Consider the following 18,543-nt stretch of genomic DNA (forward strand, 5'->3'; position numbering starts at 1 on the left):
GTGGGGGGTTCCCGAGCTGTGCACGTGTGTTGAGGGGGGCAGTCTCAGAAGGTCTTTCCACGCTGCCCTACGACCACTGTTACCCCGATCCAAGGAGGCTCACTGGGTGGAAAATGAGCTGGAACTTTTATTCAGGAGAGCGAGAGGGGAGGGCCAAGGGGGTGAGCGTGGCCCTGCCCCCTTTCCTTCCTCCTGGGCTCCTTGGGACCTCCATCTCCGGGAAGGCACCGGCTGGGGTGGGAGCCCTGTGCCACCGCGCTGCCGCCGCCGGAGCCTGTCCCCACACCCAGCACCAAGGAGCTGACCTCTGGCTCTTAGTCCCACAGCCAAGTCCCAGAGGGACCCCTTTCCCCAGGGGCTCCCGGGGCCAGCTCCAGGTGGGTGGCTGAGTGTCGCAGAGCCTCTAGAAGGAAGGCACCGCCTGGCTCGTCAGGAGGAAGTGTCCTTGGCCAGGAAGGAGCTGCCGGTGGCGCAGGACTCCTCGGGGGGCCCCGGGCTGGGGGGGGCCCGCTTCCGGGCCCAGCAGAGCAGGCTGCGCAGCTCAGAGGAGACGCTGCTGCTGAAGGCAGCGTAGATCCAGGGGTTGGTACAGCTGTTGAGGCTGGCCAGCAACATCAGCAGCACGAAGGGGGGCCCTGTGGGGGTGGAAGGGTCCGGGCTGGGGCCGAGAGTGCCCGTGCAGGGGCGCGGCAGCCCCTCCTGCCCCTAGGGAATGGCAGTCCACGTGAGCACGTGTGTCGGTGGGGGTAAAGGTGTGTGTGCGGCCGAGCGCGAACGGTCCCCCACAGCCCCAGCCCCAGCCACACCCACCTTCCCGGGGCGCCTCGGGGTCCCACGCCGACCACAGCTGCACGAGGAAGAAGGGCGCCCAGCACAGCACGTACACAATCACGATCACCAGCGTCATCCTCACGGTCTTGGCCATGGCTGCTGACACCCGGGCCCCCTCACTGGGACTGCCTGTCCGGCGCCCCCCACGGCAGCCCCCGGCCCTCTCTGCCGGCCCCGGCACCAGGCTGGCGTGAATCTCCCGGAAGATGAGCACCTGGCAGGCAGCGATGCCCAGGGCAGGTGCCACGAACACCATTAAGGCGATCCAGGTGACATAGGCTCGGAGGCCCCAGGGCTCGGCAAAGCGGGCCCAGCAGTCAAGGACCCCAGTTCCGTCTCCCACGTCACGCTGGGCGAAGATGAAGAGCTGGGGCAGGCTGAGAATGAGCGAGAAGGCCCAGGCCACCAGCACCGGCCGGTTCCAGCGGGCTCCGCCTCCGTGGCGGTATGCCAGCATGGGGCGGCAGATGGCGCGGTGGCGATCCAGCGTCATGGCCAGGATCATGTAGGAGGAGGCGTACATGCCCACCATCTGCAGGTACTTGACTGCCCGGCACAGGGCATCGGGCCCACGGAAGCGGTCGGTGGCATCCCATGCCAGCTGGGGCAGTACTTGGAACAGAGCCACGGCCAGGTCGGCCAGGCACAAGTGGCCAATGAAGACGTGCATGGGCGCCCAGCGACCCCGCCGGCCCCGGCGCACTAGGGCGCTCAGCACCAAGCCATTGCTCAGGGCCACGGCCACGAAGACTGTGGAGAGCAGGGCCAATTCCGCCTGGGCCAGCAGTGGGTCCCGGGTGTCCGACAGCTCCTCCTTGCTGCCATTGCCAGGTGGGACGGGTCGAGAGAGGGGCCGGGGCACGGCTGGGCAGGGGTGGAGGAAGAGGGCCAGGTTAGGGCGTGCGCTCTGCAGGGGGACCTGGGCCCGAGGAAGTTCCGACGGGAGAGGCGGAGCCAGTGGCCTGAGCGGCCGTCCAGCTGGGCCTCCTGCTTCCCTCCGGTGTCCCGGCTCCTGGCAGCCAAAGTCTCCCAACCGCCCCCCTCCTCCCCGGGAGCTCGCAGGGCCGTCCCCTCCCCCCCCCACGTCGGCAGGCTGGAGAGGCAGGTGAAGCAGATGTCTGAAAGAGGGGCTTCTCTGCTTCCTCCAACCCCCGCTCGACCTACCTGGCTCATCCTGGTGGGGGGGTTGGTGGGGGATGGGTGGGGGCCCAGGGGCTGGAGCCTTACCAGATGTGCTGCTGGATGCCATAAGCATGGTGGAGCTCAGGCAGGTGTCTTGAGCGCCTGGAGGAGACGGGGTGTCGCACTCAGCCTCTCATCCGAGAGGCCAGTCCCACTGCCCCATTTCCACACAGGCCTGTGTGCGTGTGTGCGTGCGCGTGTGGGCAGCGGGGGGTGGGGGTGGGGATCCAGCCTGCGTGCAGCTGCGTGCGTGCGTGTGCGCGTTCGTGTGCGTGTGTCCCCGTGATGGGGTTCGGGGGGGCACACCCTTAGCCAGATCAAGGTCGGTGAGGTCTGGTCCCCTGAGCCAGACGTGAACCTCAGGGCCCGCTGTGCCCCTCTCAGTACCGGGCAGGGTAACATGGACGCACGAGCCCTAGGACCCACCTCGTCAGCCCACAAGACCTGGAGCAGACATGCAGACCCTCCCCCTCACCGTGTCCTCCCCCTGCGGCCCGACAGAGGCCAGGAGAGGGGGCCATCCGAGGGCTGGGGCTGGCCAGGGAGAGGCCGGCATGTCCCCGGGGCCCCTCGAAGCCCCTTACCTGGCTGGGCTGTCTGGGCTCCGGGCAGCCGGGCAGTGGCAGGCGCGGAAGGTGGCCCGAGAGCTGGGATCTGCTCTCCATCGCCTGCCCCGCCCCAGCCCGGCCTCTGGGAGTGACCTGCCCAGGAGGGGACTTCCTCTCCCTCTCCTCCCCCACGTGCCTCTCCTGGCCTCCTGCCTGTGGCAGCGGGAAGTAGTCCCCTGGCCTCCTGTGCTGCCTTTCCTGTCCCTGCCCTCCCAGGTCTGTCCCCAAGACGCCTACCCCCCAGCCCCTGAGGGCCTGGACCCTCCCAGGCGGGTCCTCAGCTTGGCCATCCCCCTCAAACCCGGCCTGCCTGCCTCTGCCCCCACAGGGCCCACCTTACTAGGTGGCAGGGCTGTGGGAGATCAGTTAGCTCAGCTCCATTTCATAAGTGGGGAAACTGAGGCCAGAGATAGGCGGGGCTGACTGAAGATCACGCAGCTTTCTCGTGGCACAGCTTGACTCCTTTCCCCAGCCAGGCTCCTGCTGTCCCCCTTGGGCCAGGGCGAGGAAGGGGTGAGAGCTCGCGTGGAGTCCCCACTACAGAGTGGTGGCTCCTCCCAGGCCTGTGAAGGGCCCGCCCCTCCTCAATTAGGGCTGCCGGAGATGAGGCACAGGAAGGGAGGGTGTGGGGTGGGTACAAGCCAGGGCTTAATGTGCCCCTGTGAGAGCCAGCTTCCTCCCCAGGGTCCTGTGGGGGCCAGGGACACCCCCCTCCTCCTGCCCCACCTGCAGCTACCTGTCGTCAGAGGAGGAGGCTTCAGATCTCTGTCTCTCTCTCTCTCTCTCTAACACGCACAGACACAGACACGCCCGAGTGTGTGCAACAGCCATATGCCCGCAAAGGCGCACACACTTGACATAGACACAAACACCCGTGTTCCCACACTGTGTGGACGGCCTGACAGTGGGGCTTCCCTGCCAGGGACTTCGGGCTGGGCTCCCCCTCTCTCCTGTCCTCCCCGCCCCAGCCCAGCCTTTCCCTCCCGTCCCAGGCTCCCTCTTCCCCACCCTCTCCCGCTCTTGCTCTTGCCAGGACCCTGGCCTGGCTCGCACAAGGCCTGCACGGCCCGGCCCGAGGCAGTGGCCTGCAGGCCTCCCAGGGACAGGCTCCGGGCCCAGCTGGCCCCGTTTTCCTGTTTGTCTTCTCTGATGACCTACAAGGCTAGAGGCCAGCACAGCTCCGCTCTGACCGGGCCCAAGTCCGGCCGTCACTGAGGCCTCCTCTTCCTGGCCAGAGGGCCCGGGGGGCAGCACGGCCATCATGCACCACCCCCTCCCCCCGCACACCGCACCCCTGCACGCTGCATGTACAGCGCACATACTACATCCACACGTGCCGTGCATTCGCACAATCTTTCGCGCACGCGCGCGCACGCACACACACACACACACACACACACACCGCTAGGAGACAGGTTGCAGAATGCTGACAGCCCACGTCTGAACACTTCAGCCACACCTCCTAAGAACAGGAACATCCTCACTCTCTCCCCTGTAACCACACTGCCGTTAATAACATAGAAGCAAAGAAACCACTTTCTACTGCCTTCCAGATCAACAAAAACGGTAGAAGTGGAGTTCTGGGCACAATTATAGAAGAGCGTTTTCGAGGGAGCCCCTGGTAGAGAGTCACAGCACACCCAGCACGTCCTTTTTCGTTCCGTTCCCCCTGGGCGGAGGCCCCACAGGGGGATGGGACCTCCCTCGTCTGCCCCGGGTTGGGGGGGGAACCCAGGCACCTGCAGAGCAGCGTTTGTCCTGTCTTGCCCCAGCTGTGTGACCTTGGGCAGGCTCTGCCCAGCTCTTGGGGCCTCGGCTTTTCCCTCCTTTAAAGGGGAAGCCAACACCCGAACGCGGACCATGGTGACATGTTGGGCAAAGGCCTGGAACCGGCAGGTGAAGAGCTCACTGCACGTAGGGCAGCGCTGGAGGCCAGGGCCGGAAGCTCCGTACGGGTCCCTCTGCCGGAACCTGAGCGAGGCCACGCAGGGATGGATCCCAGCAGAGAAGTGACAGGCAGGGTGGGGCCCCTGAGCCATGAGGCCACTTCCTCGGCCATCTCTGCTCCCTACGCTCCTTGTTTCCTGTTGCTGAGCCCGGGGTAAGAATGTTGGGGAAGCCCCCTCCCTTCCTCACTGGTTTTCTCCCAGAGGCAAGGGAGGGTTTGTGTCCACATGTAGACCAGACATCATGGGGAGTCCGTACGCACAGCTCGCCCCTGCTCAGCCAGAACAAGTGCTGGGACTTTCAGGAGAAGCCACCACAGCCAGAGGGCATCCTGGAGAGAGTCTGGATCCTTAGCTGAGAGCCCCCAAGGCTGGCACGCATGTGCCCCGGGCGCTGTGCCAGGTGACATGCTGGGCCAGGCTGGCCGAGGCCCGTCACCTGCAGGGACTAGCTGATCAGAGGTGACAGGCCTCAGGCAGGCCCCTGCCCCAGCCACCCCCCCAGCTCATGGGTAGGCTGACTGGCTTACTCACCGTCAGGGCCACATGAGTTAGCAGAGATGGTCCCTGGTTACCCAGAAGCCCCTGTCCTCTGGGCAGAGTGAACTGACAGCCGGGCACTGACCTGGACACCGCTCCTCCCTGAGACAGGCAGATGGGCAGGGGCTCTGGGGAGGAGACAGGAGGGATCCCTGAGAAATGTTTGGGGGGGTGGCCGAATGGGCCCACACTCTCCCCAGGGAGCACTGAGAAGCAGGTTCTGAAGGACTGGAGAAGGCCCTGACCACGTGGCTGGCCAGTTACGCCAGCAGGCCTCGGGCCGGGGGCAGGACTGAGCAGACGCGCCCCCCCCCCCATCCCTGCAGGATTGCATCTGCACAAAGGATTCTGTGGGTGGCCAAAGCGTGGGCTCGTGTGTGCCCCAGCCCGGTGTCTGAGGAGAAGACAGGAGGCCTCGGGGTGGGCAGGTGATCAGAGCTGGCAGGCCCCGGATCTTTGCTCTATCACTGGCTTTCTGTAATCAGAACCCTTTGCTGAACAAACAGCAAGCGCTGCTGGCCCTGTGCCACGGGGGTGTGGCGGGGAGGGCCCCGGGCCCCGCCCCCAGGCCTGTGCCCAGAAGGCTGGGGGCCGGCGGGCCAGGGGAGACTGTTGCCACCACACAGGAGCCAAATGTGGGGACCCCGTTAACGGGTTGACAGAATGGAGAGGAAGGACATTTCTGAGGCCTGGAATAAACCCTTGAAGGACACCGTAGGGATGAAAGAGAAAGACGAGGGAGCCGAGGACATGGAGAGTAAGGGTGATGGAGCCGGGAGAACACCCAGGAGAACATCTGCTCAGAGGCCGGAGGGGACACAGTGCCCCGGTGTCCGGCGAGGGAGCGAGCTGCCCCAGCTGAGCATCCGTCCTGATGGGGTCCCCCTGCAGATGGCAGATCGTGCAGGGCCGTGGGAGAGTAAGTGCACTGACACCTGCTGAAGTGACAAGCAGAGGCTCCAACGGGGTGAAAGGGCATTGGGTCAGAAGATGGGATCAAAAGGGCCAAAGATACATTTAATAAAACGACATGCGTGCATGCGTGCGTGTGCACATGTATCGAGATGTGTATGGGCCAACGGTGGTGGCAAGACGGGGCGTCCACTCACCTGAGGCCCGAACGAGAGTGAATAAGTCATTTTGAAAGTTAGACCAAGCCTGCTTGCAAGTTTCTGGACAGAGGAGAGTGGTACTTGGACGAGGAGCCCCGAAGCCTGGGGGGGTACAGGGTCCCCCACAGGATGGGGAGCACCCCATGCAGGGGCTGAGGACCAGGGGCGTAGAAGGCAGGTGAGCAGTTGAGGCCTCTGTCCCCGGATGACCACGAGGTCCTCATCCAAAGGGAAGGCAGCCCGGCAGGAGGCGTCTCCTTTTTGGTCCGAGTTACCCAGGCGCGTGGTTTAAAGTGGCCGATTGTTTGGGGGCACCTGATTTCAGCTCCTTCCAGGGGCTCCCTGGGTAATCGCCGCCACCTCGCTCCGTAATGAGTCTCCAGCATCCTTTCCCCGCCACCGCCACCGCCACTGCCACCGCCACTCACCCTTCTTCCTCTGCTCGCCTCCCTTCCACTTATGGCTGCGTCGAGGGCATCGTCGCTGTTCGGCGCTCCCACTACTCTGGCTGCCACGACGTACGCAAGGACTTCTCTCCTCGTCCCGCCTCGCTTTTTAAAATCAGACTTTCTGAGGTCTGATTAATAGCCAATCAAATTCACAAATTGCTTAATGAGATCTGACGCACGGACACACATGGTTTAATTTCTCCAGAGTAAATCCTTAGAACTGAGGCTGCTGGGTCAGTTGATGAGGTCCACTACTCTGCCTCTCTGATTTTAACCATTTCAGCAGTATTTTATTGGGAACTTATTCTGCATTTTACTTATGACTGATGATGGTGAGAATCTTTTCATATATTTATTTGCCATTTGCATATTATCTTTGATGAATTATCTAGTCAAATCTTTTGTCAATTTTTTAAAGCTTTTCCAGTTGCTGAGTTGTAAGAGTGTTTTCATTTTCAATGTGTTTTGAATTTTTAAAAATGTTTATTTATTTTGAGAGAGAGAGAGAGAGAGAGAGAGAGAGAGAAAGAGGTCGAGCAGGGGAAGGGCAGAGAGAGAGAGAAGCACAGAGCCCAGCACAGGGCTCAATGTCACGAACTGTTAGATCATGACCCGAGCGTCAAGAGTCAGATGCTTAACCAACTGAGCCGCCCAGGCACTCCTCACTTTTAATATATTTTGGATACAAATTCTTTAAAAAGATTTTCGATGTTTCTTTATTTTTGAGAGAGAGACACACACACATACACAGTACAAGCAGGGCAGTGACAGAGAGAGGAGGAGACACAGCATCTGAGAGCCCGATGGGGGACTCGAACTCACACATCGCAAGATCATGACCTGAGCCGAAGTCAGATGCTTAACCGACTGAGCCACCCAGGCGCCCCTAGATACAAGTTCTTTAACATATATGTTTTGTTTTGCCAGTGTGCCTTGTCACTGTATTACAGTCTCTTTTAAGTAATTTCTACCCTGCAAGGTGGGGCTGGAACTTACAACTCTCAGATCAAGAGTCTTGTGCTCTATCGACTGAGCCAGCCCCTAACCGTCTCTTTAAAATAAAACAAAAACCTTAGGGGCACCTGGTTGGCTCAGTTGGTAGAGCACATGACTCTTTATCTCAGGGTCGTGAGTTCAGGCTCCATGTTGGGCATGGAGCCTACTTAAAAAAAGAAAAAAAGAAAAAGCCAACTTAAGATGTTTTGAAGATATCGAATTTTATCAGTTTTTTTTCCTTTACAGTTTGTATTTTGTGTATCCTATCTAAAAAGCCTTTGCCTAATTCAGTGTCACAAAGCTATTCTCCTATGATTTATTCTAGAAGTTCTGTATCTCTAGCTCTTATATTTAGGCCTATAATTCATCTCGAGTTAAATTTTGTGCGTGGTATGGATTAAAGATCCAGGTTCATTTTTTTGCGTGTGGCTATCCAGTTGTCCCCCCACAACTGGGGGGAATTGCCTGTTGCTAGTGTATAAAAATACCATTGATATTTGCATACTGACTGTTTATCCTGTGACCTTGCTAAACCCACTTAATAGTTCAATTGGTTTTTGTAGATTTCTTAGGATTTTTTTTACCTAGATAATAATGCCATCTCAAATAAAAACGCTTTTACATTTCTTTCTAATCTATATGCCTTTTATTCCTTTTTCTTGCCTTATCACACTTGCTAGGGTTTTTCATAGATGCCCCTTATCAGGCTGAGGAAGTTTCCCTTTATTTCTACTTTATTGAGAACTTTTATCATGAGTAGGTGTTGAATTATGTCAAATGTTTTTCCTGCATCTATTGAGATGATCATGCAGTTTTTCCTTTTTTGTTGTTGTTCTGGTAATATGATTAATTACCTTGACTGATCTTCAAATGTCAAAGCAAACTGGCGTTCCTGAAAGGAACGTTACTTGGTCATGATGTATTATTTTTTTATATATTGCTGTATTTGATTTGCTAAAATTTCGGTTAATATTTTTACAGTGTGTGTATTCACAAGGGACACTGGTCTGTAGTTTCCTCTTTGTGTAACATCTTTGATTTTGGTATAAGGATAATGTTTACCTTGTCAGATGAGTTGGGAACTGTTTCCTCTATTTTCTGGAAGAATTTGTGGAGAACTGGTGTTCTTTCTTTCGAAACGTTTGGTAGAATTCTCTGTGGCAACGTTTTTAGCTACAAATTCAACTCCTTTCATAGATACGGGGTTATTCAGGTTATCTATTTCCTCTGGAATGAATTTGATAGTTTGTATCTTTCACATAATTCATCCATTTCATCTAAGTTGTATTGTAATGTATTAGCATATTATTATTATCCTTTTAATGTCTGTAATATCTGTAGTGGTGTCTTCTCTTTCATTTTACTTCTTTCATTTTTGATATTGGTAATTTGTGTATTCTCTCCATTTTTTTTCTGATCAGACTAGCTAGAGGTTTATCAATTTCACTAATGTTTTCAAAGACAGCTTTGGGTTTCATATATTTACTATAACGTTTTTCTGTTTTCTATTTCTTTGACTTCTGCTCTTTATTATTTTCTTCCTTCTATTTATTTTAAATTTAATTGACTCTTCCTTTTCTAGTTTACTTTTTAATTTTTTTTTATTTGAGAGAGAGAGAGAGAGAGAGCAGGGGAGAGGGGTAGAGGGTGAGAGAGAGAGAATCTTACACAGGTTCCATGCTCAGCGCAGAGGCTGATGAGTGGAGCTTGATCCCACAACCCTGGGATCATGACCTGAGCTGAAATCAAGAGTCGAAATCTTCTAGTTTCTTAAAGCGGAAGCTCAAAATGATTTGGGACCCTTTCCTTTTCTAATATGAACAGTGAATGTTATACATTTTCCTCTCATCGCTTGTTTAGTTGAATTCCCAAATTTTGATATTTTACGTTTTTAGTTTTATTCAATTCAATATGATTTTTTTGTATTAGAACAGGTTTTAACTTGTGACTTCCCCTTTGATTCATGGCTTATTTGGAAGTGTATTTTTTCATTTCTAAATATTTGGAAATTTCCTACATATCATTTTGCTATTGATTTCTTTCTTTAAAAAAAAAAAATATTTTTAAGTAATCTCTACATCCACTGTGGGGCTTGAACTTACAACCACGAGATCAAGAGTCGCATGCTCTACTGACCGAGCCAGCCAGGTGCCCCTGTTACTGATTTCTGATTCAGCATCACTGTGGTCAGAAATCCTACTTTGTAGGACTGTTATCCTTTGTCATTTCTCGAACTCTGTTCTGTTGTCCAGAACATTGTCTATGTTGGTGAACGTTATATCTATCCTTGAAAAGAATGTGTATATGTGTATTTTCTTGTTGTTGGGTGTGGTATGCTATAAATATCAATTAGGTCACTTTGGTTGACAGTGTTGTTCACATCCATATTCTTACTGATTTTTCCCCTGCTTTGTTTTATGAGCTACTGAGAAAAAGATGTTATAGACTCCAACTACATTTGGAGATTTGTGTATTTCTTGACTGATTGCCCTTTTTCCATTATGAAATATCCCTGCTTATCTCTGATAATATTCTTTGTGTTGAATTCTATTCTGATATTAATATTGTCACACCAGCTTTCTTACGCTGAGCTCGTGCGATATATCTTTTTCCATCCTTTTACTTTCAGCTTGTCTGTGTCTTTAGGCTAAAAGTGTGCTTCTTGTAAATAACATATTTTATCTAGCCCGACAGTTTCTGCCTTTTAACTTGTGTGTGTGGCAGACTGTGTTTTTCAGAGGTAGCCCCAACAATATCTCCCATTCTGCTGTTCTGGAACCTTGCCATTTTGCCATCAAGAGGTGGAATTTGGGGCACCTGGCTGGCTCAGTCGGTGAAGCATCCCACTTCGGCTCGAGTCATGATCTCACAGTTTTTGGGCTCAAGCCCTGCGTCAGGCTCTGTGCTGAGCCCAGTTGGGGTTCTGTGTCTCCCTCTCTCTCTGCCCCTTCCCCGCCCTTGCTCTCTCTCTCTCTCTCTCTCGCTGTCTCTCAAAAATAAATAATCCACATAATATGGCATAAGCGATGCCGCTTGATTTCTGAGGCTGGGTCAGAAGAGGCAATGCAGCTTCGGCCCTGTTGGCGGGGATATTCAGTCTTCCGGCCTCTAGCTTCCCTGAGGCTGCCATGCTGTGAGGAAGCCCAAGCTAGCCCCTCTTGGACAGACCACATGGAAGGGCTCTGACCCGTGAAGAGAGATGCTCACGCAGCTCTAAGTTGCTCCAACTCCACACTGTTCCAGCCCCAGCTGGACAGCGAGCGCACGAAGGACCCTCGGGCGGGACCACCCAGCTGAGCCCTTCCCAGATGCTTCTTTAAAAAAAGAATTGTGGACTTGTGGGGCACCCAGCTGGCTCGGTCAACGGAGCGCGCGACTCTTGATCTCGTAGTTGGAAGTTCGAGCCCCACGTTGGGTGTGGAGATTGCTTAAAAATAAAATCTTAGGGGCGCCTGGGTGGCTCAGTCGGTTGAGCATCTGACTTCAGCTCAGGTCATGATCTCACGGTCCGTGGATTTGGGCCCCACGTCGGGCTCTGTGCTGTCAGCTCGGAGCCTGGAGCCTGCTTCCGATTCTGTGTCTCCCTCTCTTTCTGCTCCTCCCCCGTATGTGCTCTGTCTCTCTCTGTCTCCAAAATAAATAAAAACATTAAAAAAATTTAAAAAAATAAAAATGAAATCTTAAAGAGATAAGTAAAAATAAATAAAATATTGTGGCCTTGTGATCTGAGTGCCTGGAGATTTTTTTTTTCAGTTCCACCTCACCCTGCGACGTTAGCAGATCCATGAACAGGTGCCTCAGGAGTGTCTCTCTCAGGTCTTCTGCCTCGACTGCTGCCGTAGCAGGCTTTTGCTTTGTCCTCAGTGTCGGACTCAGGGAGGCTGGAAGGTTTCTGTCAGTCCCCCTCCCCTGCCTTAAGACAGGTCAGGTCTTCTGTCCTTTCCCGGCCACGGCCTGCTGCCGGCAGGAGTGGGGTTGCCCTCAGTTCTCCTGCCCCTGCATTCACACTTCACCCTGTTAGTGCATCGATACCTTCAGGGAAAGCATATCAGCCCAGCTATGCTGCCTCCAGCCTTTGCGGGGAAACCCGTGGAAGAGAGTTGCTGGGCGAACACAAACTCCTCTGTCTGAGGCTAGGGATTCAAACTGCCCTGCCACGCGGCCTTTAAACGTTAGCGAACAGTTCTCTGCTCCCTTCTTCCTCGAGTCTAGGGCCGCCGCCGCCAAGGATAAAAGTGCCCCTGCATCTTTTTCCTGGGAAGGGCCTGTTGTGGTTCACATTTTGGCCCACTTTGTTTTCCCCCCCACGGTGGCAACTTCAGCTCCCTGGTGGGCTTATAGGAAAAAACAATCCATGACTTTGGAGGCTACCGTGCTTCCAAAGTCTTGCAACTTTCTGCATCCCAGACAGATGCAAAACATCCACCTACTGACTTGTTCCTTCAGCCTTCCCAGTCTCAGGGGAGGGCACCCGACTGGCAAAAGCCAACCTGCCTCCCGGAGCCCGGCCAGCGCCGTCTGGGAAGTGCCACTCATTCCCCCTGTTCTTGGCTGTCATTTACATGGATTGAATTTGTGTTCTTATCCCTCATGGTCCTGTTTCCCACAAACCGTTTTCTTCTTTGATTTCATCTCCATTGAAAAAAAAATTCTTTTACTGTTTATTCATTTTTTTGAGAGACGGAGAGAGACAGCACAAGGAGGGGCAGAGAGAGAGGGAGACACAGAAGCAGGCTCCAGGCTCTGAGCCATCAGCACAGAGCCCGACGTGGGGCTCGAACCCACGAACTGTGAGATCATGACCTGAGCCGAAGTCGGACGCTCAACCCACTGAGCCACCCAGGTGGCCCTACTCTATTATTATTATTTTTTTAAGATGTGAAGGAGGGGAATGTCCAGGGTGTGGGTGCTGAGGGCTCAGGCTTGGAGGGCTCATCATCAGGGGTACCCTGGGTCTCGGGCTGCAACGGGGATTGAACTGGAAATCCCGCAAGCCCCTCCAGGTGGTCTGGGGGTAGTGGGTGGAGGCAGTCAGTGACCTCTGACCTCTCCTCATCCTCAGGCAGTGGTGGCAGTGGTGAACCGAGTGGGCATTCACGCTCTTGCCCTGAGGGGCTGTCGGGCATCCAGGCCCGGCAGAGCGGGTACGGCGATGTGTTCTGGCTCAACTGACCCAAGTCTGTGCTCCGGTCAAACAGCTTGATCACATACCTGTTGGATCGCCGAGGTCCTCGCTCAGCTGGCCCATAACCCACCTCCCTTTCCCCTCCTCCTCTTCCAATGCCTGCAATGGAACAATTCTTTTTTTTTTTTTTTTTTTTAAAGATTTTATTTGTAAGTAATCTCTACACCCAACACGGGGCTCGAATGTACAACCTTGAGACCAGGAGTCACATGCTCCACTGAGGGAGCTGGCCAGGCGCCCCTCGCAATGGAGCAATTCTAAGTGGTGGGTGCCCAGGGCGTTGTCGAAGCTTCCTCCTCCAGGTGCTCCCTGTCCCTGTGACTCTTCTCCAGCAGACACTGCAAAACAGCATCTAGTCGATTCCAGGCCTTGGCCATGTCCAGCTGCGACTTCTCTCCTGTCACATCACCGGGAACACGTCCTGGGTCTGAGGTGTCGCTCGCTGGGTCGGAGGTGCCCCGAGGAGCCCAGGGTCACGAATAGAGGCCCGAGGCCCACAGGGAGAGGCCAGAGGTAAGGTTCGTGTGCGGCCAGTCCTCGGCGCTGAGCGGTACCCGGTGGTGACCGCCACCTCCTGGCTTCAGTTCCCTCCTCTTGGAATGGCCGAAGAGCCCAGAGAAAGATCTCCAGTCCCGTGCCTGGGGCTGGCTGTCTGCACTTGAACTGAGTAGGGCGAGAGGGCCGGAAGGCTCCATGTTCGCTGGGAATGTTCACTTGCCTCGTCCTCCTGTCCCCAGCGTGCTGCCCCTGCAACTGTCCCCGGTGGTGCCCAGCGAAGGCACTTTCTGTGTCATCGTCTCCGAAGAAAGAACTTCCTCTTCTGTGGGGATGGGGGGCGGCATGTGGGGGTCTATCTGCCTCTTGCACAGATTCTCACCCCTGTCTGCACGGCTGATTTCTGTGCCACATGTGAGCTCTGCCGTGGGAATTCACCGTTCAGCTGGGGCCGCTGCGGGGGTGACTGCCGGGCCCCCACGCTCTCGTTGGGGTTACCTCATCTCCTATTACTTTCATCCTTGGCACCGTTTGCTTTTAAAAACTCACTTGCTGTCATTTTAGTGGGGTTTCATAAGGGAGAGCAAATAAATGGCTGTGCTGAATTTGTCCCTTTAAAAAATTTTTTTTTAATTGATTTATTTTAAGAGAGACAGAGACAGTGTGAGTGGGGGAGGGGCAGAGACACAGAGGGAGACAGAGAGAGAATCCCAGGTAGGCTCTGCGCCATCGGCACGGAGCGTGACGTAGGGCTCGATCTCACGGAACTGCGAGATCTTGACCTGAGCCCGAATCAAGAGTCAGATGCTTACCCACCCGAGCCACCCAGGCGCCCCGATTTGTCCCTTTTACATCCAAGTCAACAGTATGTGGAGAAAGTCTGGAAGGGGCCGGAGGCTGGCTGGGGGCACGCACCTGCACTGCGTTCCTTACAAGCCAGATGGTCTGGTGTTTGTGAATCCCTAGTGAGACCCATCCACACTTTCTCCTACAGCATCTGCAGCCTCTGAGCGGGACCGCGGGTGTCACCCGGGGCCATTCCGTTCAAAGCCCGGGGGTTTGGAGGAGACACGAGACAACAGGTAACTGAAGTGTGGTCAGCCAGGCCAGGTGCTGTGGAAGTGTCGCTGGCAGCGATGAACACAGAGGTGGGGTCTTCGGCAGCTCGGGCCGCCACAACAGAAGGCCGCAGGCCGTGTGGCTTAAACGACAGCCATGTACTTTGTCACCGTTCTGGAGGCAGGATGTCCCAGATCAAGTTCTGCCAAGGTCGGTTTCCTTTTCTTGGCTTCTAGATGGTTGTCTTCTTGCCGTGTTCTCACAGAGCAATGAGAGAGGCTGAGGCAGAGACAGAGACGGAGACGGAGAGACAAGTCTCTGTTGTCTGTCTTCATAAGGACAGGAATCCTCTCCGATCGGCGCCCTGCCCTTATGACCTCATTTTGCCTTACTGACTTTCTCAGAGGCCCCGGCTCCAAATACAGCCACATGGTGGGTGAGGGCTTCAGCCTGTGAAGGGGAGGGGTACACGAAATTCAGTTCCTAACAGATGGCCACGCCGTGTATCACAGAGCCTGCCCCAACCTTGGCCTCCGCTGCACGGAGTCCAGCCAGTGCTCAAGAGGAAGAAAGGAGTCACCACCTCTTGAAGGGAGGAACATCAAAGAATTTGTGGCCATAGGTTAAAACCACCAGAACAGAGATATTCATGAACTCTGGGCTTTACTAAGAATGCACATCAAGGGGCGCCTGGGTGGCCCAATCGGGTAAGCGTCTGACTCTTGATTTTGGCTCAGGTCATGATCTCACGGTTCGTGAGTCTGAGTGCTGCGCCGGGCTCTGCGCTGACAGCGCGGAGCCTGCTGGGGATTCTCTCTCCGCTCCTCCCCTGCTCAAGCGCTCTGTCCCTTTCTCTCTCAAAATAGATAAATAAACTTAAAAAAAAAAAAGAACGCATGTCAAAATATCTAGAGTCACTATTCAAAGATTCTCGCGGTGCTTCTAAACCGAAAGGAAGATTCCAGAACACAAATTCAATCCATGTAAACGACAACCAAGAATAGGGGCAATGAGCGGCACTTCCCAGGCGGTGCGGGCCGGGCTCCGGGAGGCAGGTTGGCTTTTGCCAGTCGGGTGCCCTCCCCTGAGACTGGGAAGGCTGAAGGAAGGCCGCGTTTCTGCCGTGCGGAGCGGTTTTCCTGCTGGATGGCAAGGACGAAGAAGCATGCGGCTTCGGCGGCAGCGCTCCTGTGCTGGGTGGGCCTCCACTCCTTATGGCCGCGGTGACTTCCTGTCCCGGGTTGGTGATCCCTGACTCGTGGCTACGGTGTTGTCTTCCTGAACTCAGCATTTGCTTCGGTGCCCGCGGTGGTGGAGGCCAGGAGCGGCGGCTCCTCGTGGGAGCCGGTTTGGAGGCGGTGGTCTGGGGCCCCTCCAGCGGTCCTGCATGCTTCCCACCCCCTTTCTTAGGCTCACAAAATCTTTTTTTTTTTTATTTTTTAAAAATGTTTTTATTTTTGAGACAGAGCGCGAGTGGGAGAGGGGCAGAGAGAGAGGGAGACACAGAATCTGAAGCAGGCTCCAGGCTCCAAGCTGTCAGCACAGAGCCCGATGCGGGGCTCGAACTCACGGACCGCGAGATCATGACCTGAGCCGAGGTCGGACGCTCAACGGACTGAGCCACCCAGGCGCCCCTCACAAATCTTTTTCTGCGGAAGATGGCTGGAGTGATTTCTGCTTCCCCCGCCTGAACCTTCACTGATAGAAAATGGGGGCAGAGAAAGAGAAATGTGGAAAGCCGGGCAAATGGGAAGCACTTAACAGGCAGGCAAGAACAAATGCAAGCATTTAGCAAACACCACCGACAGAATCAACTGAACCCTCCAGGTAAAAGACAAAGGTAGAAGAACGTACCCTCTGGCCCAGCAGCCCCGGCTCGGTGATGGTTACAGAAATGAAAGCGGACACAGACCCTGTACGTTAATGCTTCGAGCAGCTCCTCTCAGCGTCGCCCAGAGCGGGAAACCACCCAGCGGGCTTGTGGCTAAACAAAGCGGGATATGGCCAAACACTGGCATGCTACTCAGTAATAAACAGGAACGAACCACTGCCGCGTGCGCACGCACACCAACATGGGAGGGTCTCGAAAACCACCCTGAGCGAGGGAAGCCAGCCAAGAGAATACACCCGGCACGATTCAGTCTGAAATTCCAGCGAAGGCAGCAGATCAGGGGAGGGGTGGGGGGGGGGCAGGGCTAGAGGGAGCGCGTGACTTCAAAAGGTAGGAGAGAATTTGGGGAGGTGATGGAGTTATTCCATATCTTGATTGTGGCGGTGGTTACGGGACGTTTATCGAAAATCGTCGAGCTGTACACCTCCCAGAGGCCAATTTTACTGCATGTAAACGATGCCTCCATAAAGCCGAGTTTTAAAAAGGCAACGATCGTTAGGCCGGATCAAAGCAAACCAAACCCTGACGACGTGCTGCTTGAAGAGATACACCTGGGACAGGAAGACGCAGACAAATGGAAAGGAGAAAACCAGAGAAAGGTGGGTCGGGCTCATCAGTCCGCCCTGTCAACCTGCTGGCACTTTCTTCCTGCTCCCTCATCACGTGGCCTTTGTCTTGCTGTGGGGGAGGGTCCGGCCCGACTCTGGGTGGCTGCCCTGCTCCGGTTGCTGTGCCCAAGACACGTGGGTCACGGGGAGCCGTGAGGAGCTCAGGCCACTGAAGGTGGTGAGTGGGCGAGACCCAGCCGCTGTCTCTGCAGAGCCTCCCGGTCTCCACAGCTAGCGTGTGGCAGCGGAGACCCGGTTCACCGCGTGTTCGAGGCCGATCTTTCCTGCTTCTCTGCCCGGGGACCTCTCTTCTTCCTGTTGTCACTCCCGCTGGCCCCTCTATCTTGGGACGCAGAAGTGGGAGAATGGGCTCTGCAGTCAAACAGAGGCGAGTTCAAACCCCAGCTGTGCCATTCACCTTCCGGGTCATTTTGGTGAAGTCGCGTGACCCATCTGACTTTCGGTTTCCTCATCTGGGAAATGGGGCCCTAGTGACGGGCGGAGGAGCAGGTGAGCAGAAACTCGGCACGGCGCCTCCCCACCCCGGCTGCATGACCTCCCTTCTGGACCACAGGCTCCTCGCTTGCAGTGAGCATCACAAGAGAACGTTCATCATAGGGGGTGGGAAGCACGCAGGACCACTGGAGGGGCCCGAGACCACCGCCTCCCAACAGGCTCCCACGAGACAGAGAGAGAGCACGAGTGGGAGAGGGGCACTGCTGTGCTCTTGGGACTTGAGTTCCCTCGTCTGTACTGGGGTCTAATGATGGACTTCCCCGGGGTCGGTGTGTTAAATAAACGTGCTAACACACGAAACGTGCTTCCGACAAGGGCAGGCCCGTGGCAGGGCTCAATGAATGCTATTTCGGGTCGTGACTGGTGACCGAGGGCACGGTCCGTGGAGACTGAACCCACCATCGTGCACTGAGCGGGGAGCAGACTCACGGGGCTGCGTCCTCTTACCTCCCTCCCGCCAATGCCAGCACGGCCACCAGCCTCAAACCCCACCCTCCTGAAAGGAGCAAAGGCTTCGGGGCTGGAGGAAGAGGCTGATAACTGTTTGGGATGAGTGGAGAGGCAGAGGTGGCCAGAGAGGAGAGAGGCTGGGCCTATCAGCGGTGGGATCAGAGCAGGCAGGAAGCAGATAGCAGCTCAGTGCCTCATGGAAAACACCCCCCTCCTGGGCGCCCGCCCCCGCCCTCCTTACGGAGCTCCGGGCCAACTGGCCTGGTGCCCACAGCCTCCTCCCTGCTCCCGCAAGGGCCGGGCCAGTGGCAGGAGAGCGCCGCCATCACCCCACCCCCCCCCCCCCCACCCCCGGCTCTGGGTCTACCACCGCCCAACCCTGGGCCCCTGGCGCCCCTGGGGTGGGGTGGGGGGCGGAGCTCCCTTGGCTCCTCCCTCCGAGCAGCCCTCCACCTGCACGCCCCAGACTGACCTCCTCACCGGTCTCCTTCTAAAGACCCCTAGAGGGGCGTCTGCGGGGGCTCGGTCGGCTAAGGGTCAAGCATCCCACTCTGGATTTCTGCTCAGGTCACGATCTCACGCTTGGTGGTTTCCAGCCCCGCACTGGGCTCTGCGCTGCCAGCACGGAGCCTGCTTGGGATTCTCTCTCTCCCACTCTTTCTGCCCCTCCCCTGC

At 55.7% G+C, this 18,543-nt stretch overlaps 1 protein-coding gene across 4 annotated transcripts; it reads right to left on the minus strand.

Moving 5' to 3' along the window:
• Positions 1–429: 429 nt before the first annotated feature.
• On the minus strand, positions 430–8,460 carry AVPR2 (arginine vasopressin receptor 2). 4 transcript variants are annotated; one of them, XM_081793140.1, is made up of 4 exons: positions 2,957–8,449; positions 2,059–2,115; positions 811–1,695; positions 430–635 (listed from the first exon to the last, which is right to left on the minus strand). In XM_081793140.1, exons 2-4 carry the CDS (start codon positions 2,084–2,086, stop codon positions 430–432), a joined length of 1,119 nt encoding a protein of 372 aa, XP_081649266.1. In that variant the 5' UTR covers positions 2,087–2,115; positions 2,957–8,449. The 4 variants fall into 4 exon arrangements, with proteins under 4 accessions (XP_081649266.1, XP_081649265.1, XP_081649264.1 ...); XM_081793139.1 differs by lacking the exon at positions 2,957–8,449 and adding an exon at positions 2,598–2,942; XM_081793138.1 differs by having other exon boundaries at positions 811–2,115; positions 2,957–8,460.
• Between the last annotated feature and the right edge of the window lie 10,083 nt (positions 8,461–18,543).

This window comes from Panthera onca, chromosome X (assembly GCF_046562875.1).
Source record: "Panthera onca isolate mPanOnc1 chromosome X, mPanOnc1 haplotype 2, whole genome shotgun sequence".
NCBI classification, from domain to species: Eukaryota; Metazoa; Chordata; class Mammalia; order Carnivora; family Felidae; genus Panthera; species Panthera onca.